General features: G+C 33.5%; 1 protein-coding gene across 13 annotated transcripts in view; it reads right to left on the bottom strand.

Annotated features, from left to right (window-relative positions):
- LCORL (ligand dependent nuclear receptor corepressor like) overlaps positions 1–24976 on the bottom strand; it is a 164868-nt gene that overhangs the window by 100309 nt on the left and 39583 nt on the right. For 7 of the 13 annotated variants that reach the window (XR_007477229.1, XM_049709478.1, XM_049709483.1 and 4 more), the window contains exons 2-5: positions 13904–13969; positions 9069–9266; positions 2006–2085; positions 982–1111 (exon numbers count right to left, since the gene is read on the bottom strand). Coding sequence is in view for 11 of the 13 variants with exons in the window: in XM_049709478.1 (XP_049565435.1) it covers positions 982–1111; positions 2006–2085; positions 9069–9266; positions 13904–13969 (474 nt within the window). In the remaining 2 variants the exon portion in view is untranslated. Of the gene's footprint in view, positions 1–981; positions 1112–2005; positions 2086–4542; positions 4606–9068; positions 9267–13903; positions 13970–24976 lie in introns of those variants that run through there. The other 6 variants (XM_033410644.2, XM_033410655.2, XM_004282515.4 and 3 more) reach the window with 3 other exon arrangements.

Raw genomic sequence — 24976 nt, 5'->3', positions numbered from 1 at the left:
TCTTCTCATCAGAGGATTTTCATATTTCAACACATAAAAGAACTCGTAACAGTAAGACTAAACAAAAGCTTCCTTTCTCAAAGGTGAGGACTATATTCAACATTATAGATTAAAACCTGTAAGTCATCTGTTTTAACAGAAAATATCTGATGTTACCTAATTCAAAAGAGGAGTAAAAGCACTATCAATACTTAGATGAAAATACAGTAATGTTTTCCCCAATCTCAGGAAGCTGGGAGGTACAGTGATCCTCCCACCACCATCCTTCATTCCCCCTGCACCATGACTTATTCCAAAGGTCTATGTGATAAAAATTAAGACACTTTACTACTGCGCAAATGGCCAAGAACAAAAAATGGAAGGGTCTATATTTCTGTATTTTTCTCAAGTAACTTAAGATATAAAAATAACTTCTGCCTGATACATGTGTATCAAAGCAAGAAAACAAGTGAAAACAGCCCTAATTTGGATTTAATGTTTAGATAGACAGGAAGCAAAGAACAACACTGACATTGTAATGTCAAGTAAGCACATTCAAGCTATCAAAGAAACACTGAAATCTCAAGCCAGCAAATATACTACCGACCTGGCTGATAAATGATTTAACTGTTACATTTCTAAAAACAGCTTTGCAATATATTATATCTATCACTTATTGAACACAAAAGAACTTTTGAAGTCAGAAACAAAATAAGGAAGACCAGAAGCATATAAAATTTTCTTCTGCCTATAGTAGATTAAGAAAATAAAGTCAGGGAGAGATTTGAGAATAGAATGGTGAAAAGGAAAGCCTAATAGAAGACAGCTCTACAGTGATTGCAAATCCTAATGTCCCTAAAAATATGAAGAAAAACTAAGGACAAAGAAGGAAATAATCAAGAATGGAGTAGAGATTGACATATTAAAAACTTGTGTGAGAGAAAATTCAAACATTTTAGATGTCTATTGCAAATTTTAAATGACAAAGTATATCAATATTACCTTTCTTTCGAAAGAGTGCATTTAGGTAATTTTCTGCTTGGCATTCAATCTTTTCAGTGTTGGACTGGCCCTGAGATGATAGTTCCTCTGTCGGTGTCGACTGTGAAGAATCAAGAGATGGTATACAATCCTAAAATTAGAAGAAAACAACATAAAAAAATCACTTTTTATTTAAACATGGGGCTCCATTTAAAATGGCAAAAAAATTCTGTTTATTTTTTTATCTTTTAAATATGTCAAATTATATACAGAACATAAGATTTGAGAAAGGAGTCTGGAAAAAAGAAATTTATCTTTGATAGAGGGACAAACTAGCCTTATTCCTTAGCAAAACTATTGTCAAAAAGGGGGTGGGGGCAGATAAAATATATTGTTAAATAAACTCACTATATAGCATGCCAGTAATGAGAGTTTTAAGAACAAAGCAGATATGTTTATCCACTAATCTGACCAAAATGGGTGCAAGTTCTCAAATTCCCATTTCTTCTCAGCCCTTCCCACAACAGTACATAAAGAATTAGGACTTCCCACCATGCAAGAAGATGCTGCTTGTCTATTTTATGCCCTGTTTACAGTAGAAACTAATAATTAATCATTTCACAGGAGATAATTATGATATTCAAAAGACTTCATGAGAAAGTAAAAGGCTAAAACGTAGTACTACATTATCCTCCAACCACTGATTCCTAAGAAATCAGACTACAGGGTGGTCTCAGACCAAACTCGGCTCACCCGTGTCTACCTAAATACAAAACAGATCTGAACTGAACTTTATGAGTCAAAGAGCTTTAAGAAAGAAATGTGAAATGAGCAAAAAAGATGAGAATGTTGTTGGGATTTTTACCTGCAAGTTAAGCTAAATGTTAGACTTCTAACATAAGACTTTAAAATATTCTTCTCATTACCAAAATCAAGTATTTAAATTTCACTGTAAGTCACAAATTCTCAGAACAAATTAAGTTTAAAAAATTGTGTTACAATTGTGCAATTAGTTTAGACATAATTTCATAGCACTAAAACTTACACTGACTGCTTCTCTCTGTAGGTTACAAAATGAACATTTTTCATCCATAGACCAGTCAGTCAGCTCTTCTGGTTCACAGTCTTCAAAAGAGGGAAAAATATTGATTAAATACACTAACTTTATTAAAACAAATAAAATTACCACTCGCCATAGCAATGGCTCATATAAAAAAGCTAGCTGCAATAGTAAGGGGAAAAGGCCCCCCCAAAATTAAACTGGTGACATCTAGAAAGAAATACAGAGAGTAATTTTGCACTATTATCAGACAAAGTAGCAAGAACAATGAGCTGGTTATAAATTAATTTTCCAACAATAGAATTTTAAGTATCATCTAGCCTTCTGAAAGATTCAATTTATCATTGTCTATTAATTTTTATTTTCACTATGAAAGAAGTCAGAACAAACAGGGAGATATGGGGATAAAGGAATAAATTTTGCACATCATGAAAGACAACATAAAACAGAGAAATGGAATAAAGCACCAGAAAAGCCTACAGATTTGAGAATATGGAATGCTATCCAAGAAAAAAGTAGAAATCCACTGCTAAGAAGTCAGATCAGATTTTCATTACGTGCTAAAGGCTTTGTTGCAAGAGTGAGAGCAAAAAGCAAGTAAACAAGTTATATTATTCAATACCAAACATGGATTTTTTTCACAAGAATGTTCCTTATAATCCAACTGTTGTAATATATTAGTGAGTTCGTGGAAAACATTTTCTAATGAAGGAATTTTATGAAGATATAATAACATTGCCATCCTAACTGTACTTGGTATAGACAGTGATTTTTCAAATTTACTCCTTGCAATAGAAATTCCCTCCGATTTCTTGTCCCAAATAAATTCATACACAGAACCTCAAATACATAAACTATTATCATCTGAGGCAGCTACATTGGAACTAATTTGAAAAGCACTGGTATACCACAGTAATTTCTCTTATACTTTTGAAATACATAATGAAATTGAATACATGTTTTCTGCTAAACTACACAGGAAACAAACTCATCCTTCTGGAATGATAATGAATAAATACTACTTAGGTTTAGCCCGTGGGATACTCTTGCATTAATCCAGATATATAGGTCAGAATAGAAGATAATATAATTTGCTGGAATATAAAGAGTACAGTGATAGCTTCCTTTGATTTTGGCAGTGCTCCAGAAATATTCCTTTTATTTATTTAAGCTTGGAAAGAGGAGGGAATGGGAACATAAGATCCAGTATGGAGTAATGGAAAGATGACTGGATTTGAAGTCTCCAAAAATCTGGAATGGAACTTATTATTTGTAGCCTTGCCAAGCCACAAAGGTTTCGTTTTAATTTCCACATCTGTAAAATAAGGATCCCATCACCTAACTTATTTGTGATCAAATTTTAAAAATATGAAAATACTTCATAAACTGCAAAACATCATGCAGAGGTGAATTATTAACGAGGTAGAGTCGCTAGTCATTATTTTTTAAATCCTGTACTATCACACATATATTTAATAAGGTTAGTTTGAAGAAGACAAATTTTAATTGAATATCTGCTTAAGAAAACTGATCACTTTTTGTAAACAACCTGACAAATGAAAAGGTTTACATAACCTATACAGTTAAAAACCCAGAATTGTAGTTATGCAGGTTCATAATTTTCTCCAACCTTTCACCCAGTCAGTACAACAGAAGCATAGATTCACACTCTTGAATATAGGACTATGCAGTGTCTCTTACAGAGAGCGAGGCACAGCTTTCTGACCAATGAAATGAATATAGAAGAAGTGACAGTATACCATTCTAAGCAGAGGCTTTTAAAGGCATGGCAAATTTCCCCAATTCTCTTGAATTTCCACCATCCAACATCAGAAGAACTTGGCCCGTAAAGCCATTAATCCTTCAGTCTGGAACATGGAATCATGAGATGTTATCCCCATCCACAGCCTAGATTCCAGTGAATAAGGTCACCCATAAACATGAAACAGATTTTGGAGCTGTTTGTTATGTAGCATTACTGTAGCAAAAACTTGACTCATATGCTAAGCATAACATAATTTTGATAGATCAAGGAAATCTTACTGCTTTTAAAAATTATGGCCTCATGAATAGGGACTATGAAAGGAATCCAGCATTGGGATTTTTGAAAAATAGCTGCTAGGTCTGGAAAAGGTATTTCTGAAAAATCACTGAAAGGTTTCATAAAGTTTCAGTGATAAATATATTGACTCAAGGGACAACAACTTTGGGTTAATTAAGACCATTACCAGTTGTAAAATAAAATTGGGCATGCTGAGATTATCCTCATTTATTTTAGTTATTTTAGGTGAAGTTCTTCAAGGAAATTCAATTAAAATAAATGCCTACATAGTTAAACAAATGGCATTGAATAATCAATGATTACATAAATGCCATTAAATGTTACTGGGTTCAGAAATCTATGAATTTACTTAAAAATATTTAGTAATTACTCTGTATATAGCAGCTTTTAATTTTCAGTCCAAATAAATGATGATGGTATACTTTTTTTATATATAGGAAAAGCGATTTTGAAAAATCACCTGGAGGCCAGACTTCTCCCTCTGTCCAGGTTGTCCTTTCAGGTCATAAAAATTAAATAAGCACTACAACAAAACACATTCATTTTATCTCTCAAACAAAATTTGACAATGATTCAGATATTCATCTCTAAAATAAGTTGTCTCTCATTTTGAAACTTTAATACATGAAGGTATAAGCTCAAAAAGGGTCAAAATATGTACCTTATACAACTAACCTTATTAATAAAAGGCAATGTCATATATGAAACTGATAGTAAATGAATGATAAAAATCAACCTTTCCACCATATATACATATTCTTGTGGTCAAAGTCTGGCTCCAATCATTCACCTGATTTATCTGGGAAAGATAACACTCTTTGAAATTAGAGAGCCTTGTAGTGAACCACGGTCTTTCCACATACTATTGATAGATGTAGCCTTGGGCTAGTCACTTTCTCTGAGCTTCAATTTCCTCACTGTACAATGAGGATAATAATAATTGTATCTTAAGGCTGTAGTAAAAATTAATTAAGAACATACACAAAACACAGAAGTCCAGTAGATGTTACTTTCATTTTCTTTTAACTAATCACACTTCTTTTTAATGTTTTTATTCTCTTCAGTACCCTCAAGCCACAGAAAATAAATTTGGAGTTCCTAAAGATAAAGTTCAATGAAAAGTGAAAAAGGAGAATACTGAAACTAGATTTTTCATTAAGGTCATAAAAACTGATTATAACTTTGTTAAAAGATACATAACAGTAGGCAATATAATTAAAAAATAATTTTTCATTATGAAACTACATATTAACTATATTGAAAGTACAAAGGAGAAAAGAAAAACTATTCATAATCCCATCATCCAGAGATAACGATTAATAGTTTGCAATATATCCTTCCAGTTTATATTCTATACCTTTTAAAAAATTAGGATCAGCTGATTTTTTAAAGATCAATAAAATGATAAACCTCTAGCCTGGCTAACCAGGAAAAAAAGAGAAAATATCAGAAATGAAAGATGGGCCATCACTACTGACCCTATGAACATTAAAAGAGTAACAAAAGAATATTATGGACAACATTAGTTTCCCACAGATTTGGATAAAATGGACAAATTTCTTGAAAGACACAATCTACCATATCTCACACACAAAAATATATGTAACCTCAACAGGCATTTATCAAAGAAATCAAATCAATAATTAATAGCCTTCCAAAACAGAAAGCACCAGCCCAAATGGTTTCTCTATAATCTGTTCCAGAATACAGAAGCAGAGGAAATATTTCCTAACTCATTCTTGACGCCAAAGCCTGTCTGAACAGACACCTCACCCAAGACGATATGCAGATAGTAAACAGGCATATGAAAAGGTGCTCAATATTACATGCCATCAGAGAAATGCAAATTACGACAAGATACCACTACACACCTATTAAAATGGTTAAAGTCCAAAACATTGACAACATGAAATGCTAGTGAGGATGTAGAGCAAAAGGAACCTAAATTCACTGCTGGTGGGAACACAAAATAGTACAGCCACTCTTGAAGATAGTCTGCTTCTTACAAAGCTAAACAGAGTCTTTCCTTTCCAAAGGATCCAGCAATGGTGCTCCTAGGTATTTAACCAAGTGAGTTAAAAATGTATGTTCACACAAAAACTTGCACACATATGTTTATAGCAGGTTTATTCATAATTGCCAAACCTAGGAAGTGAGCAGGTCTTTCAAATAGGTGAACAAACTGTAGTCCAACCGTATAAGGCAGTTTTATTGTTTTATTGCACTTTGCTTTACTGCACTTTGCAGATATTGCATTTTTTTACAAATTGAAGGTTTGTGGCAACACTGTGCTGAGCAAGTCTATCAATGCCATTTTTCCAACAGCGTTTATTCACTTTGTGTCTCTGTGTCACACATTTTGGTAATTCTCACAACATTTCAAACTTTTTCATTATTATATTTGCTATGGTGATCTGTGATCAGTGATCTTTGACATTACTATTATAACTGCTTTGGGGTCCAAGAACTGTGCCGATATAAGTTGTCAAACTTAATCAATGTTCTATGTGTGTTCTTTTTTTAATTGAAGTAGAGTTGATTTACAATGTTGTGTCAATTTCTGCTGTACAGCAAAGTGGTTCAGTTATACATATTTATATTCTTTTTAAGATTCTTTTCCATTATGGTTTATCACAAGATATTGAATATAGTTCCCTGGGCTATACAATAGGACCTTGTTGTTTATCCATTCTATATATAGTGGTTTGCGTCTGCTAACCCCAAACTCCCAATCCCTCCCTCCCCCACCCACTACCTCTTGGCAACCACAAGTCTGTTCCCTATGTCTGTGAGTCTGTTTCTATTTCATAGATAAGTTCATTTGTGTCATATTTTAGATTCCACATATAAGTGATATCATATGGTATTTGTCTTTCCCTTTCTGACTTCACTTAGTATGATAATCTCTAAGTCCATCCATGTTGCTGCAAATAGTATTATTTCATTCTTTTTTATGGTTGAGTAATATTCCGTTGTATATATGTACCACATCTTCTTTATCCATTCATCTGTCAATGGACATTTAGGTTGCTTCCTTGTCTTGGCTATTGTGAATAGTGCTGGTATGGACATAGGGACGCATGTGCCTTTTTGAATTATAGCTTTGTCTGGATGTATGCCGAGGAGTAGGACTGCAGAATCATATGGCAACTCTATTTTTAGTTTTTAGAGGAACCTCTATACTGTTTTCCACAGTGGCTGCATCAACTTACATTCCCAGCAACAGTATAGGAAGGTTCCCCCTTTTCTCCACACCCTCTCCAGCCATTTGTTAATTGTAACTTTTTAAGAAAAAAGTCTGACTGGTCTGAGGTGGTACATAATTATAGTTTTGATTTGTATTTCTCTAATAATTAGTGATGCTGAGCATCTTATCATGTGCCTGTTGGCCAACAGTATGTCTTCTTTGGAGAAATATCTATTTAGGTGTTCTACCCAGTTTTCAACTGGGTTTTTTTTGTTGTTGTTGTTGAGTTATATAAGATGTTTGTGTATTGTGGAAATTAAGCCCTTGTCGGTCACATCATTTGCGAATATTTTCTCCCACTCTGTCTAAGTCGTCTTTTCGTTTTGCTTACGGTTCCCTTTGCTGTACAAAAGCTTTTAAGTTTGATTAGGTCTCATTTGCTTATTTTTGCTTTTATTCCTATTGCCTTGGGAGACTGACCTAAGAAAACACTGGTAGGATTTAAGTCAGAGAATGTTTTGCCTATGTTCTCTTCTAGGAATTTTATGGTGTCATTTCTTATATTTAAGTATTTAAGCCATTTTGAGTTATTTTTGTGTATGGTGTGAGGACGTGTTCTAACTTCATTAATTTGCATGCGGCTGTCTAACGTTCCCAGTACCACTTGCTGACGAGACAGTCTTTTTTCCATTGTATATTCTTTGTGTGTGTGTTCTGACTGCTCCACCAACTGGCCTGTCCCCAACATCTCTCCCTCTTGCTGGGCTTCCCTATTCCCTGAAACACAACAATATTGAAATTAGGCCAATTAATAACCCTACAGTGGCCTCTAAGAGTTCAAGTGAAAGGAGTAGCAGCAAGTCTCTCGCTTTAAATCGAAAGCTAGAAATGATTAAGCTTAGTGAGGAAAGCATATCAAAAGCTGAGACAGGCTGAAAGCTAGGCCACTTGTGCCAAACAGTCAAGCTGTGAATGCAAAGGAAAAGTTCTTAAAGGAAATTAAAAGTGAACACATGAATGATAAGAAAGTTTTAGTGGTCTGGATAGCCAGCCACAACATTCCCTTAAGCCACAGCCTAATCCAGAGCAAGGCCCTAATTCTCTTCATTGAAAACTGAGAGAGATGAAGAAGCTGCAGGAGAAAAGTTTGGAGCTAGCAGAGATTGGTTCATGACGTTTAAGGAGGGAAGCCATCTCCATAACATAAAAGTGCAAGGTAAAGCAACAGTGCTGATGTAGAAGCTGCAGCAAGTTATCCAGAAGATCTACCTAAGATAATCAATGAAGATGGCCACACTAAACAGCAGATTTAAAATTCAGACAAATCAGTCGCATATAGGAAGAAGATGCCATCTGGGACTTTCATAGCTAAAGAGGAGAAGTCAATGACTGGTTTCAGAGCTTCAAAGGAGAGACTGACTCTCTTGTTAGGGGCTAATGCAGCTGACAACTTGAAGTTGAAGCCAATGCTCATTTACCATTCCAAAAGTCCTCATTTACCACATTACCTGTGCTCTATGAATGGGACAACAAAGCCTGGATGACAGCACATCTGTTGACAACATGGTTTACTGAATATTTTAAGCTCACTGTTGAGACCTACTGCTCAGAAAAAAAAATTCCTTTCAAAATGTGAATGTGACTGCTTGTTGATAATGCACCTGATCACCTAAGAGCTCTGATGGAGATGTACAACAAGATTCATGTTGTTTTCATGCCTGCCAACACAATATCCACTCTGCAGCCCACTGACCAGGAATCATTAAGAAAAACATTTCATAAGGTTATAGTTGCCATACATAGTGATTCCTCTGATGGATCTGGGCAAAGTAAACTGAAAACCTTCTGGAAAGGATCCACCATTCTAGATGCCATGAAGAACATCCATGATTCATGGGAAGAGGTCAAAATACCAACATTAACAGGAGTTTTGAAGCAGCTGATTCCAACCCTCATGGATGACTTTGAAGGGCTCCGGACTTCAGTGGAGGAGGTAACTGCAGATGTGATGGAAATAGCAAGAGAACTGGAATTAGAAGTGGAGGCTGAAAATGTGACTGAATCATTACAAACTCATGATAAAACTTCAAAGGATGAGGAGTTGCTTCTTATGGATGAGCAAAGAAAGTGGTTTCCTGAGATAGAATCTACTCCTGGTAAGATGCTGGGAAGACTGTTGAAATGACAACAAAGGATTTAGAATATCACATAAAATTAGTTGATAAAACAATGGCAGGTTTTGAGAGGACTGACTCCAATTGTGAAAGAAGTTCTACTGTGGGTAATATGCTACCAAATAGCACTGAATGCTACAAATTGTTTGTGAAAGGAGAGTCAATCAGTGTGGCAGACTTCACTGTTGTCTTATTTTAAGAAATCACCACAGCCATCCTAATCTTCAGTAACCAACACCCTGATGAGTCAGCAGCCATAAACATCAATGCAAGACCCTCCACCAGCAAAACAATTACAACTTGCCAAAGGCTCAAGTGACGGTTAGCATTTTTTAGCAATAAAGTCTTTTTTAACTTAAGGTACATACATTGTTTTTTAGCATAATGCTATTATTACACACTTAATAGACTACGGTATAGTGTAAACATAACTGTAGAAACCAAAAAATTTATATGCACTGGGAAACCAAAAATTCATGTGACTCACTCTATTGCATTATTCTCTTTATTGCAGTGGTCTGGAACTAAACCTGCAATACCTCTGAGGTATGCCTGTACACTTGGATAAGTCTCTGTGTACACATTGAGGAAAGCTAATATAACTTATATAACTAACTATAAAATAGTATTAGATTCTCTGGTTTTAATATAAATAAGCATCAATTCATATTAGAAAGCTACTCATTTTTTAGTTAATACTAGGGTATGGGTTCCTAGTAGGAAGAGATACTACCTATTCATTTTTCTTTCCTCATTGCTCATCACAGTTCCTAACACAAAATAAGCATTCAAAATATGTCATCCAATAAATCTTATTAAAAAGTAGTTTTGTTTGCTCCATCATCATAGTGTTAACAGTTGGGGAAAAAAAAGGATATTAAGCCAAAAATATTAAATGTTGGTCAGTGGTATAAGTCAGGGATTAGCAAACCTTTACTATAATATAAACAGCCAGAGAGCAAATATTTTAGGTTTTGCAGGATATATGGTCTCTGTCACAACCATTCAACTCTACTGTTGAAGGACAAAAGTAGCCATAGACAATATGTCAACAAATAAGAGGGGCTGTTTCCAATAAAACTGTACTAATCGGGCATTAAATATGGACTTCATATAGTTTTCACAAGCCACAAAATATTAAATCTTCTTTTGATTTTTTTCAACTATTTAAAAACATAAAAACCATTCTTAGCTCACAGGCCATTCAAAAACAGTCAGTGAGCTGGATTTGGCCACGATGCAATCGCTTGCATACCTCTGATATAATTTCTCTTTGAAATGTGGACAGAGCTAGGGAAAAACCAATAAGGATCTATCAGCCACTTTATGCCTGCCTACTGTACTCTTTTCATATTTTGTAAATATCCATAGTCAGGGCAAGTAAATCAGACAATCCTACAAATGAAAGAAACTGGTTCCCCAATAAGACATGAGAAAGGATTGACTAAAGCAGAAAACAAGAGTGAATTTCTGCTTAAAAGTCATGTGATAGCAGGAAAAGTGAATTCTGGGTTGGTAGAAGAGAGGCATAGGGTATGGGGAACTTTTCAAGGAGTACATAAAAATTGATGACATTCAAAGTTTCTTTGGAGACTTTACTCCAAAAAGAAATAATAGTTATGTTTTCCTCAAAAGGACAAAAAGTCCTAAGAACAGATCAAAGAAGACAGAAAGCTTTTGTTTCCAACAAATTAAAAATTAGCAACACTCAAAAGCTTTCAAAACCATTCAATCTGGAGGTGACTCTGAATAGATTTCAAGAATTAAAATATAAACTTCTCAAAACACTAATACAGATGATAAAAAGCCTTAAAATTAAAAACACACTGTATGGCAAAGTTGACTTTCAAGGTAGCACTATGAATTTTAGAGTACATTTTTCCACAGAAGCAGTAGCAGATTGGCAATGCAGTCTATTTAACTTAAATGTATTATAAAATAAAAATACTATGCATTTAATTTTATAATAAAAATAATTTAGAGTAATATACAAGGATCCCTTGGCTAGCCAATTCATCTAGTTCCTGAGTTTTGGAAAGTGAGTAACAAGGGTTCAGATTTCCAATGATTTATCTAGAAACATACACTCACCTATGTGATTCTTGCATACAGATTTGTATAATGAGAAATACCTACACTTGGTAGTCCTAACATCTAAATATTTAACCATTTTAAACAATGATAACAAAGAAAGCACACTTATTTAAGAAGAGGATAAGAAAAAAGCTGGAGATGTCTATAATGGATAGCTTCTATATGCCTTTTCAAAGGCTCTACACTTTGATAGCTCTATTGTAACCTTCCTTCAAAATGTATGGCTGTCTTTATCTTTGCACAGATACAGATTTATTACTACAATTAATATTATCCCTCTTAAGCCTGAAACTTTGATTAGAAACCTTTTTTTTTTTAATTCAAAAGAGCAAAGAAAAGGAGGAAGAATTTACCTAAGAAACCTGGAGAAAAGTTAGAACGTCTGGGGTGAAAAAGGGCAACATCAATATGTGCCTATGTGTGAGAAGAAGCTAAGTTCCAAAGCTTAGCTAATTTTGTAAATCCTCCCACCAAAAGCTTAGCTAATTTTGTAAATCCTCCCACCAAAAAAAGAACAAAAGAGGATATAAGGTACAAGATCTATCAGAATTAAAAGAATAAATGGAATGAGGTATAAGCAACAGGGTATTAAATTAATTAAATTAATTACCATAGATCTACAATGTGCTACAATACTGTGCTGCCATTAAGAATGATGATCCAGAACTTTATATACCCAAATGATACACCAGTGAACAAAATCAGTAGGCACAAAAAACTATATACACTGTATATACAGTATGTACTACTTTAATAAAAGAATACATCTAAACATATATTTTAAATTTATATAAAAATGGTGAAGGTTATCTGTGGGTCATAGAACTAGGAGTAATTTTTTTCTTTCTGATTTATTTGTATTCTCTAATTTCCAAAAATGAACATGTGTTACTTGTATGCTAAGGAAATACTAGTCTAAATATAAAATACAAGAATTTATTTCATTAGGACATTCTGCCCTTTACGTAATAAACTAATTTCCGAAGACATAAATATATACACACACAACTACATAAATAAATAAATGACAGTGAGGGAAGCAAGACGCTTAGAGTTACAAGTTGCAACTTGGGTTATCAGAAGGCAATTAAGTATAATGCTGACTTCTGATCTGAATGAGGACAGCAAGTTTAAAAAGAAAGGTTGAAGAAATATCAAGCACAGGTTAAATTCTTGTTTCTTCGGATTTTTCCTTTCTTCATTTACATGCTCAGAAAAATAGGTGAAACTACAATTAGTAGTGTTTATAAATATATCAGGTAAAAATATTTAATGCAGTGTTAAACTATGATAAAACGAAAAATGAGTACAGTTAAGAGATAAAAGAGAAAGCTCTTAGCCATAAGAATGATAATACACTAGAATAAGGCACGTTTTAGAGTCTCCATCCTAAAAGTCATGTTCTGCATGGATATCATTTATCTGACTGAACGTGGGTGGTTGGCACAAATGATCTTTCATAGATACCAGCTCTATGGTTCATAACTCAATTATCCTGCTCAACATTAATTAAAAAAAAAAGAATAAGTAGAAAACTTTTGATTGCCTCAACTCAAAAGATTTATTTATACAAGATACCTTGGGTCTTTGTAGAATGGAAAGTACCAGAGAAGAATAGAAGCTAAAAGAGTTATTAGCATATAAAACTGAACAGGTACGAGATTCAGAAATAATTGTACCAAAATCAAAGTAGAAAATCTATACTAGCACTGCCCATTTTGTGAATGAGCTGTACTATAAAATTTCAAATGTCTACAAAAATGTTCTCTCCTAGTGCTCTACATTTCCAAGCAAGTAATAAAAAAACTAAACTATATTATAGCAATTATAGCATAGATCAAAATCTTCCACCAGGATTTATGCTAGAGTGTTTGGAAGAGGAGGCCATAAGAAATAACAAATAGTATTAAAACTCTGAACACACATGGCGGCGTATCTCAGAATGACAATCTGAGTTCCAGTCTGCCTATATCATAAGCAACAGGAGATATTTATTTAACTGAACCTTTTTAAGGCCTCTTTAAGAATAAGTCAGGGCACATAATGTTTAAAATAACAAAAATTAAATTTTACCATTAAGCCAAAAACAAGCTTTGTTTTCTACTTTGATCAATGTACTAAAAGTTTTTTAAAGATTATATAATAATGTAATAATAGAAATTTAGTTTTAAATTTTGTAATTATCATTATTACATTATGTAATAGAAATAATATTTAGATCATTTTATTTACTTATTTAAAAATATTTTCTAATTAAATGAGATCACAAATTCATTTTAATACAAAGTTAGTATAGAACAACCATTTTTCATTTGTAAAATGGACAGAAGATTAAAATTTTTAAATAAAATTTAAAGAAACATTACCTTCAAATAAACTGAGGTCTCTTCGTAGCCGTGGTCCATAAAGCCCTTCTAAAATACTCTCAAAACCTGTGTTTAATTAAAGACAGAAAAGTATATTAACTACTAAAAAAGCTTAATTTTACAATAATCAAAAGCCATAAATTCTATATGAATCAGATAATTATAAATTTAACATACTATGAGGTGTCATTTTTTCCTTTAGATGAATTAAGTTGAACTAGGCAATATATACAACACAGCAAGAAGTCACACAATGACTACCAGGAATTACATGATTGTAAAAAAAAAAATGTAAATATTCAAATGTAAATATTCACTTCTAAAACAAGTAAACACCTCGTCATTTAGAAATAGTCCCAGGTTAAAATAATGAGCAGATTTGTCTTTTTGTGTTTTTTTTTTTGCAGTACGCGGGCCTCTCACTGTTGTGGCCTCTCCCGTTGCGGAGCACAAGCTCTGGATGCGCAGGCTCAGTGGCCATGGCTCACGGGCTTAGCCGCTCCGCGGCATGTGGGATCTTCCCAAACCGGGGCACGAACCCGTGTCCCCTGCATCGGCAGGCAGACTCTCAACCACTGCGCCACCAGGGAAGCCCAGCAGATTTGTTTTGCAATGATTTGTAGAGATGAAAAGAATAATTAGAAGAGACGTGTATTACAATCCTGTTTATACTGGTTACAAAAAATGTTAACTTTAAAAAAAGTAGCATCTTTAACCTCAATTTTAAAAACGAGTAAATAAGTGTCAATGGGGAGAAATTTTTGCTGTGAAAAGTATGATATATAAAATTTAAACCTGCTTGTAAAAATTAAAACACAACAATTTTGCCTTGTTTTAAGGAAAAAAATTACTGAAAATCTTATTAACAAAACTCTAGTTCATGAACTGAGTATTCTACTTTGTGGATAAACTAATATTAAGATTTTACAATTTTCTTTTTGAAGTTTGCATCATATTCAGTATTAAGCAGGTTACTGATAAACTACAAGGCATCCTGGAAAATGACCAGGATGGCAAAATAAATGGAAAACCAAAAAAAGGAACTAATTTAGGGATGCTTAAATTATGAAGGAAGAAAACGAAAGGAAGCATGATAGACCTGAAAAATTAAAGACAGATTTTCTCAGTAATATTTCTAAACTGTAAAACACGAGAAATATTTCTGTAGAAATGTTTTATAAATCATAAACTGCTTTTAAAAACGTTTAAAAACCTCTATACTCAAGATGCATGTTAAAATCAATGGTGTGTCAGTCGAAAAGTGACTTTTTTATTTAGTAGAACATGAAGAAATGATGCATCTTACAACTGATGATGTCCTAAATTTGACAAAGTAAAGGTAGCTCTCATGGTACTTGGTAAATATGTACTTAAAAAAATCTCTGTGAAATGATTCAGTACTAGTTCCCATGAGTGGAAATTTCAGGCAGAAAAGTGAATTAACTCCCACCAGAGGATGCTTTCAAGAATGCTACAGAAAAGACTTACTATTAGATAAAGACTCAGACTGAACAAGCCCCAAATCTCTATTACCAAGATATTCTATTTTGATGTGATCAATTTACTCCAAAAATAATACTGCAAACAACTATTTTAGGATGTTATTCTGTGGTATTTTGGACAAAATGCATAGCGCCCCCCACCCCGGGGTAAGCATACTGAATTTAAACAGTGTATATTTCCTAGATTTAAGCCTGAAAAGAAAGCAAACAGAGACTTACATTTTTCTACTGGGTTCCTCAACTGTTCACTAGATAAGACCAAGGTCTTACATACAGCCTGTTAAGATTTATTCATATTGCATAGTGTTGGTGCTATTGTAAATGATATCCTTAGTTAAAAGTTTTATTTCTTGTAGGCATATAGAAACACAATTGATGTTTGTATACTGACTCTGTTATCTAACAACATCGCTAAACTTTGTAATTATAATTTATCTGGAAATGTTCTACATATACAAATATATCATCTATAGATAATGGTAGTTTTGTTCCTTTCTAATCCTTATTGCTTTCTTTTTTCTTGCTCTTGCCTTATTAGCTTAGCTAGGACCTCAATTATGATGTTGAAAATTGGTGGTCAGAGTGAGCATCCTTGACACATCCAATCTAAATGGGAACACATTCCAAGTTTCATCATTAAATATGTTTGCTGTATTCTTTTTTTTTTTTTTTTTTTTTTTTTTGCGGTACGCGGGCCTCTCACTGTTGTGGCCTCTCCCGTTATGGAGCACAGGCTCCGGATGCACAGGCCCAGCAGCCATGGCCCACGGGCCCAGCCGCTTCGCAGCATGTGGGACCCTCCCGGACTGGGGCACGAACCCGTGTCCCCTGCATCGGCAGGCGGACTCTCAACCACTGCGCCACCAGGGAAGCCCTGTTTGCTGTATTCTTTAAGAGAAATACTGCTTATCACATTAAGGAAGTTCATTCTATGTCTAGCTTGCTAGGGGTGTTTTCCTGCCATGCAAAGATATTGAATTTTACCAAATCAATCAGTTTATTTATATTTGATTTACAATATTGCATTTCAGGTGTACAACACAATAATTCAATATTTTTATAGACTATACTCCATACAAAGCTATTATAAAATATTGACTATATTTCCTGTGCTGTAGATTACAACCTTGTAGCTTATTTCATACCTAGTAGTTTGTACCTCTCAATCCCCTTCACACATTTTGCTCATCCTCCCACCCATCTTCCCTCTGGTAACTACTAGTTTGTTCTCTGCAAGTCTGTTTCTGTTTTGTTGTATTCATTTATTTTATTTTTTAGATTTTATTTATAAGTGAAAACATACAGTATTTGTCTTTCTCTGTCTGACTTACTTCACAAAGCATAATACCTTCCAGGTCCATCCACATTGTCACAAACGGCAACATTTCTTTCTTTTTTTTTTAAGGCTGAGTACCAAATTTATTTTGAATTTATTGAAATAACTATGTCATTTTTCTTCCTTAAATCTCTGAATATAGTGATACAGTGAATTACATTGAATATTAAACCAAACCTCTTCCATTCCTGGGAAAACCCAACATTATCATGAGACATATTTGCTGGGTTCCTTATCTTGATTAGTCCTTTCAAATTTCGGCATCTATGTTCGGTAATGAGACTGGTCTGTAAATTTCCTTTGTATTTGATCAAGTTTTTATATCAACGTTATGCTACCCTCATAAAATGAGTGGCAATGTCCTTTCTTTTTCTATTCTCTGGGAAAATATTAGGAAATGTAGGATGCCTTGCTTGAACATTTTAAAAGAACATGCCAGGGATGCCAAATGGAAATAAAGTCTTTCTGAAGTGCCTATTACTGATCAAATTTATTTAACTGTTAAAGGATTATTCATGTATTCTATTTCTTATGTTAGTCATAGTTTTCTGGGAACTTGCCCATTTCAACTATATTTTCTAATTTATTTGCATAAAACATTTCCTTGTATGTTTTTATCTATCTAATGTCAACAATATCAGCAGTCATGTCTTTTTGCTTTTCATTCCATACTTCAGTTATTTATGATTTCTCTTTTTTCTTAGTCGAGCCATTAAAAGTTTCTCTCCCTCTCTTTTTTTTTAGATTTAAAAAGAATTCTTTTTTGATTCCTTGATCTTCTCTATTGTATGTCTGTTTTCTTATCCATTAATTCCTGTCCCTGCTTTTATTTCTTCCTGCCCTCTATTTTATTCTGCTCTTATTTTTTCTTCCTGAAATGGAAGAGCTCATTAACTTTCAGCCTTTCTTCTTTTCTAATATATGCATTTAAAGTTACTGATTTCCATCTAATAAGCTGCATTCCAGTCATATTTTCTCATCATTCAGTCGAAATATTCCCTAATTTTCATTATGTCTTCTTTTCCGGTTCACAGTTTTTAGAAGTGTATTTCTTAATTTCCAAATATATATGGATAGTCTATCCTTTTAATAGATTTCTAACTTAATTACACTGTAGTAAAAGAAAGTACCCAACATGATTTCAATCTTGAAATTTTCTGAGACTGTCTTTATGGTCAATACACAATTTTTGAAAATTCTCTGCATATGCTTGAAAAGAATACATACTCTAAAATTGCTGGATGCAATTTTACACTTTTGGTTTTTCAATGTCTGTTTTTTCTATCAATTGTTGAGAAAAGTAAGCAAAATCTTCTATGAAATTGTGACTTTGTCTATTTCTCTTTTTTACTTCTTTGAAATTTTGCTTTATAAGTTTTTGAGGCTACATTATTAAGTGCTTATAATTTTATAATTGTTATATCATCCTGGTGAATAGAACTTCATATAATTACAAAGTGAACCTTTTTATTTCTAGCAATGATTTTTGCATTCGGCTATATGGTCTTTTGTTACACACCTATAAAACACTTTTTGTTATTGTTTCCATAATGTCTTTTTCAATTATTTCCTTACAACCTTTCTGTATTATTAAATAATATGGAATTTCTTTTTCTAAAACACTACATTTTGTCAAAATTTAGTAATTTAAATTTAAGAGTTTATATTTGGGTTTAAATTCCTTATCTGTTTTTGTTCTATTTGTATCAAGCTTCTATTTTTCACCTTTCTTGCAAACTTTGGAATTCACTGAATATTTATTGCTTAATTTTGTTTTTCCTCTATCAATATGATAATTATGCCCTCTATTTCTATTCTTTTTGAGGTTATCCCAGAAATTAGGATATAGGTCTAACATTAATCAAAATCTTTACCCATCCTTCAAGGACTTAGACCTCCTTCCTATTTATGCTATTGCTCTATATACTTCACTAAACACTATGTTGTTTTATGTTTGCACACATATTTACCACTGTCTCTGCTCTTCATTACTTATCATATCTCAGAGCATTCATCTAGGAATACTTTGCTTCTGCCTAAAGTACCGCCTTTAGTGAATATGTGTTGCTGTTAACACCCTTCCTAAGACTCTGATCAAAAGTACTTAAGCTGTTCTCATAACATACTTCATGCTGCCCTCTCTCCTATATTTTACATTTCTTTCTTTTTTCTTAACTGCATTTAATTTCTTCTACCATATATATTCCACTTCACAAATTCCCTCTATTGCACAATCAGCTGACAAACACACCCTCTGATTTTTTTAAGTCAGTTTTATAGAGATAAAATTGTCATACAATACTATGTACCCATTTTAAAATAAAGTTCACTAAATTTTGACAAATGCATATTTTCATTTAACTAAGAACATAATCAAGCACAGAATATTTCTATCAACTTAAATAGTATCTTTGTGCCATATAAGTAAATTTCCTGGAACAACCCAAAGCCCAAAGAAATACTAATCTATTTTCTGTCATTATAAATTAGACTTATCTTTTCTATAGTTGCATATAAATGGAATCAGAGCATATATTGTTTTGTGTCTAGGTTCTTTTGCTCAGCCACCTGTTAATGAGATTTATCCATGCTGTTGCAGGTATCAACAGTGCTTTTAATTTCTGAGGTGTATTCCTTATACGGATATAGGGCAAGTTGTTTATTAAGTCTCATGTTGATGGACATTTGAGTTGTTTAAAAGTCTTTGTGAATATATGTTATCATTTCTCTTGAATAAATAAGAGTGTTATTGCTGGGCTGAGTGGTAAGATTGTTCTGGTTTGCTGTTAATATTTTAAGGAATTGTACAGCGGTTCTGCAAAATGGCTGTACTCTTTTACATTCCCACCAGTAAAATGTGAGAGATTCAGTTGCACCACATCCTTACCAACATACAGCACTTAGCACTGTCAATCTTTCTAACTTTAGCCACTGTAAGGAACATGTATGGGTATATAATAGTGGTTGTAATTTGCAATTTCTTGATGACTAATGATTTTAAGCATCCTTTCTATTGAAACATCTATTTTGTTATGGTAACAGGGTTATGCTATGCAATTTGTATAAGTTATAGTATTTATTTGCATAAAGTTGTTCAAAAGATTTTCCTACTACCCTTTTAATGTCTATACAATCTGCAGTGATAGCCCTCTTTCATTCTCATAGCAGTTTAATTATCTCCTCTACTTTTTTATTGATCTCTCTGGCCAAACTTTTAGCCATTTTATTGATCTTTTCAAAATACCACTGTGGTTTAAATAATTTTATTGTTCATCCTTTTCTATGGTTTTTATATCTGTCCTACCTTTATTATATTCTTCCTTATAATTATTTTTTGTTTCATTTGCACTTATTTTTCTAAGTTTTTAAGGTGAAAGCTTAGAACATTGATATGTGACCTCTGTCCTTTTCTAGTAAAAGCATTTAAAGCTATAAATTTCTCCCTATTCACTACTTTAGCTCCATCTCATAAATTCTGATAAATTGTCTTTTCATTCAGTTCAAAATGTTTGTAATTTTCCTTATGATGCATTGTTATGCGCCCAGGTTATAAATGTGCTGTTTATCTTCCAAATATTTGGGAATTTTCCAGAAGTCTGTTACTGAATCCCAACTGAATTCCTTGTGACCATAAAACATGCTTTGTTAGATTACAATCACTTTAAATTTATTGAGATTTGATTTACAGGTGGCACATGATGTACTATGTTGGTGAATATTGCATGTATACTTGAAAAGAATGTGTATTTGCAGTTATTGGGTGGAGTGTACTATAAATGTCACTTAGGCCTAGCTGACAAAGTGTTCATTAAGTCTTCTATAGTTCTATTGGTCTTCTGTCTTATCTTTCTCCTTTAAGTTCTGTCAGTTTTTGCTTCATGTATTTTGAATCTACGATATTAGGTGCATATATATTTTTTATATTGTCTCCTTTGCGAATTGATTTCATCATCATTAAAAAATGCTCCCCTTTATCCCTGTTCTAAAGTCTTATCCTTTGGCCTGAAGTCTACTGTGTCTGATGTTACTTCAGACACAGCAACTTTCTTATGATTAGCATTTTTTTTATACAGTTGACCTCTGACGAACATGGGTTTGAACTGTGTGGGTTCACTCACACGTGGATTTTTTCCAATAGTTAATACTATAGTGCTACACGATCTGTGGGTGGTTAAACCCACAGATGCAAACCACAGATATAGAGGAACCATAAATATGGAAGGCCGACTACAAGTTATAGGCAGATTTTCAACTGTGTGGAGGGACGACATCCCTAACCTGCTTGTTGTTCAAGGGTCAACTATATATCTTTTTCCATCCTTTAATTTTTAACCTATGTCTTTATATTTACATTGAGTTTCTTGTGGAAAACATACAGTTAATATTTCAATACAGTGTAAATATCTGCTTTTTAATTGAAGTGTTTAGATGATTAATATCTAATGTAGTTATCAATACGGTTGGGTTTATATCTGCCATCTTGTTATTTGTTTTCTATTTATTCCATCTGTTATATGTTACTTCCCCCAACTATCACCTCCCACAATATTCTTTTGGATTGAATAAGGATTTTTTAATACTCTATTTTATTTCCACTATTCGCTATTATTAGCTCAACCTCTTTTTAGTTTTTTAGTGCTTGCTACTATAGGATTTATAATGTTCATTTTAACTTTTCAGTCTACCTTCAAATATTATAATATGACTTAACAGACAATGATAGGAGCAGTATATATCCATGCTCCACCCCCATTCTCGGTGCCACGGTTATACATTTTACATCCACGTCTGTTATAAATCCCACAATACATTACTTTTACTTTAAAAGAGAAATTATTTTAAAGAAATTTTAAACAGGAGAATGTCTCTCTTATATTTATGTACATATTTACAATCTCTGTAAGCTTTTTTTCCTTTGTGTAGATCTTATGTCTAAAGAACTTCCTTCAATATTTTTTGTACTAAAAGTTAGCTAGCAATGAATTCTTTCAGCTATTGTTTTTCTGGAAAAAAAAATCATTCTGTCTTCACTTAAAAAAAAACATTTTGTTAGGTATAGAATTCTAGGTTGACAGCTTTTGACGCCAGCACTTTAAAGATATCATTCCATTGTCTAACGGTTTGCAAAGTTCCTGACTGTCTGCAGTCCTTCTCATCTTCGTTCCTCTGTAGTAATGTGTCTTTTTCTCTGGCTGCTTTCAAAATTTCCTCTTTATTACTGACTTTGCGCAATTTGATTATTATGTGCTCTGGGTGGCTTTCTATGTGTATATTCTACTTGGGATAAATAAGTTGAGCTACCTGGATCTCTGCAGGGTTACAGTTGTTATCAAATTTGGAAAACTCATGGCAATTATTTCTCCCAATATTTTTTGTATGGCCTCTTTTTGTTCTGGATTCCAATTCTATATTGTTAGACCACTTGATATTGTTCCAAAAATCACTAATGCACAGTTTACTTTTTTCCCTAGTTCTTTTTCTACCTGTTCTGTATTTTCGGTTTTTTCTGTTGCTATGTTTCAATTCACTGATCTTTTCTTCTGCAGTGCCTAGTTTGCAATAGGACACCAGATATTTAAAATATATAATTTGAAGAGTTCTGACATATGCATATGCCCATAAAACCATTACCACAATAAAAAAAACTAACACTTGCAACACTTCCAAACACACGCTCACTCTTTTTTAAAAATAAATTTATTTATATATATTTTTGGCTGTGTTGGGTCTTCGTTCCTGCGTGCAGGCTTTCTCTAGTTGCGGCGAGTAGGGTCTACTCTTTGTTGCAACGCGCGGGCTTCTCATTGTGGTGGCTTCTCTTGTTGCGGAGCATGGGTTCTAGGCGCGCGGGCTTCAGTAGTTGTGCCACACAGGCTCAGCAGTTGTGGCTTGCGGGCTCTAGAGTACAGGCTCAGTAGTTGTGGTCCCAGGCTTAGTTGCTCCGTGTCATGTGGGATCTTCCCAGATCAGGGCTCGAACCCATATCCCCTGCATTGGCAGGTAGATTCTTAACCACTGTGCCACCAGGGAAGCCCCCTGCTCACTTGTTTTTAATCCATCTATCCCTCTACTCAGAACCCTAGGCAAACACTATAGATTAGTTTACATTTTCTAGAATTTTACAAAAATAGAAACTTACAGTACACACTCCATATATTTTTTTTTTGGCCTGACCCGTTTCACTCAGCAGAATGATTCTGAGTTTTATCCATACTGTCACCTGTATCATTACTTTGTTATTTTATTTTCTAGTATACTCTATCGTATGGAATTATCCAGTCAGATGTCGGTGGATATTTTCATTTTTCTTGCATATATAATTAACAGTGAAATGGCTGGGTTATATGGTAGGTTTATGTTTACCTTTTTCAAATTAATTTATTTTTAAAATTGAAGTACAGTTGATTTACAGTGTTGTGTTAATTTCTGCTGTATAGCAAAGTGTTTCCATTATACAGATACATATTCTTCTTTATATTCTTTTCCATTATCGTTTATCCCAGGATATTGAATATAGTTCCCTGTGCTATACAGTATGACCTTCCTGTTTATTCATTCTATATGTAATCATTTGCATCTACTAACCCCAAACTCCCAGTCCATCCCTCCCCCACCAACCTCCCCCTTGGCAACCCCAAGTTGTTTAGCTTTTTAAGAAATCAAAATGTTTTCATAAGTTATTATATCATTTTATGCAAAAATCCTCAACAAAATATTAGCAAGCCAAATCCAACAACACATGAAAAAGATCATACACCACAATCAAGTGGGATTCATCCCAGGGCCACAGGGATGGTTCAACATATACAAATCAGTCAATGTGACAGACCACCTCAATAAGAGACAAAAACCACATGGTCATCTCAAGAGATGCAGGAAAACCATTTGATAAAATTCAACATCTATTCATGATAAAAACTCTTACCAAAGTGGGTGTAGAGGGAACATATCTCAACATATTAAAAGCTATTTATGACAAACCCACAGGCAACGTAATACTCAATGGCGAAAAGCTGAAAGCCTTCCCACTAAAATCTGGAACAAGACAAAGATTCCCACTCTTCTCACCACTTCTATTCAACACAGTATTGGAAGTCCTAGCCACAGCAATCAGACAAGAAAAAGAAATAAAAGGTATCCAAATTTTAAGGGGTAAAATTGTCATTATATGCAGATGACATTATACTGTATATAAAAAACCCTAAAGTCTCCACATAAAAACAACTAGAACTGATAAAGGAATTCAGCAAGGTAGCAGGATACAAGATTAACATAGAAATCTGTTGCATTTCTTTACACTAATAATGAAATATCAGAAAGGGAAAGTTAAAAATCACATTAAAAAAATAAAGTACTTAGGAATAAATCTGATCAAAGAGGTGAAACACATAAAAATCACATAAAAAAATAAAGTACTTAGGAATAAATCTGATCAAAGAGGGAAACACTTATATGCTGAAACTATAAAGTACTGATAAAGGAAACTAAAGATTCAAGGAAATGGAAAGATATCCCATGCTTTGGGATTAGAAGAATTAGTATAGTTAAAACGGCCATACTACCTATCCAAAACAACCTACAGATTTAATGTGATCCCTACCAAATTATGCATGATATTTTTCACAGATTTAAAACAAATAATCCTAAAATTTATATGGAACCATAAAAGACCCAGAATTGCCAAAACAATTTTAAGGTAAAAGGACAAAGCTTAGAGGCATAACCCTCCCAGACTTCAGACAATGCTACAAAGCTACAGTAATCAAAATAGCATGTTACTGGCACAAAACAGACATATAGGTCAATGGAACAGAATAGACAGCCCAGAAATAAAACCATACACCTGTGGTCAATTAATCTTCGACAAAGGAGGCAAGAATATACAATGGAGAAGAGACAGTCTCTTCAGCAAGAGGTGTTGGGAACACGGGACAGCTGCATGTAAATCAGTGAAGTTAGAACACTCCCTCACACCACACACAAAAATAAACCGCAAGTGGTTTACAGAGTTAAATGTTAAGACATGACACCATAAACCTCCTAGAAGAGAACATAGGCAAAACATTTCTGACATGTTATAGCAGTGTTTTTCTTAGGTCATTCTCCCAAGGCAACAGAAAAATAAAAAGCAAAAATAAACAAATGGGGTCTAGGAAAAAACCTTATAAGCTTTTGCACAGCAAAGAAAACCATAAACAAAATGAAAAAACTTATGGAGTGGGAGAAAATATTTGC

Source organism: Orcinus orca, chromosome 4 (assembly GCF_937001465.1).
Source record: "Orcinus orca chromosome 4, mOrcOrc1.1, whole genome shotgun sequence".
Lineage (NCBI taxonomy): Eukaryota > Metazoa > Chordata > Mammalia > Artiodactyla > Delphinidae > Orcinus > Orcinus orca.
The sequence above is the reverse complement of the archived record's forward strand: the minus strand, read 5'-3'. Positions and strand labels throughout refer to the sequence as shown.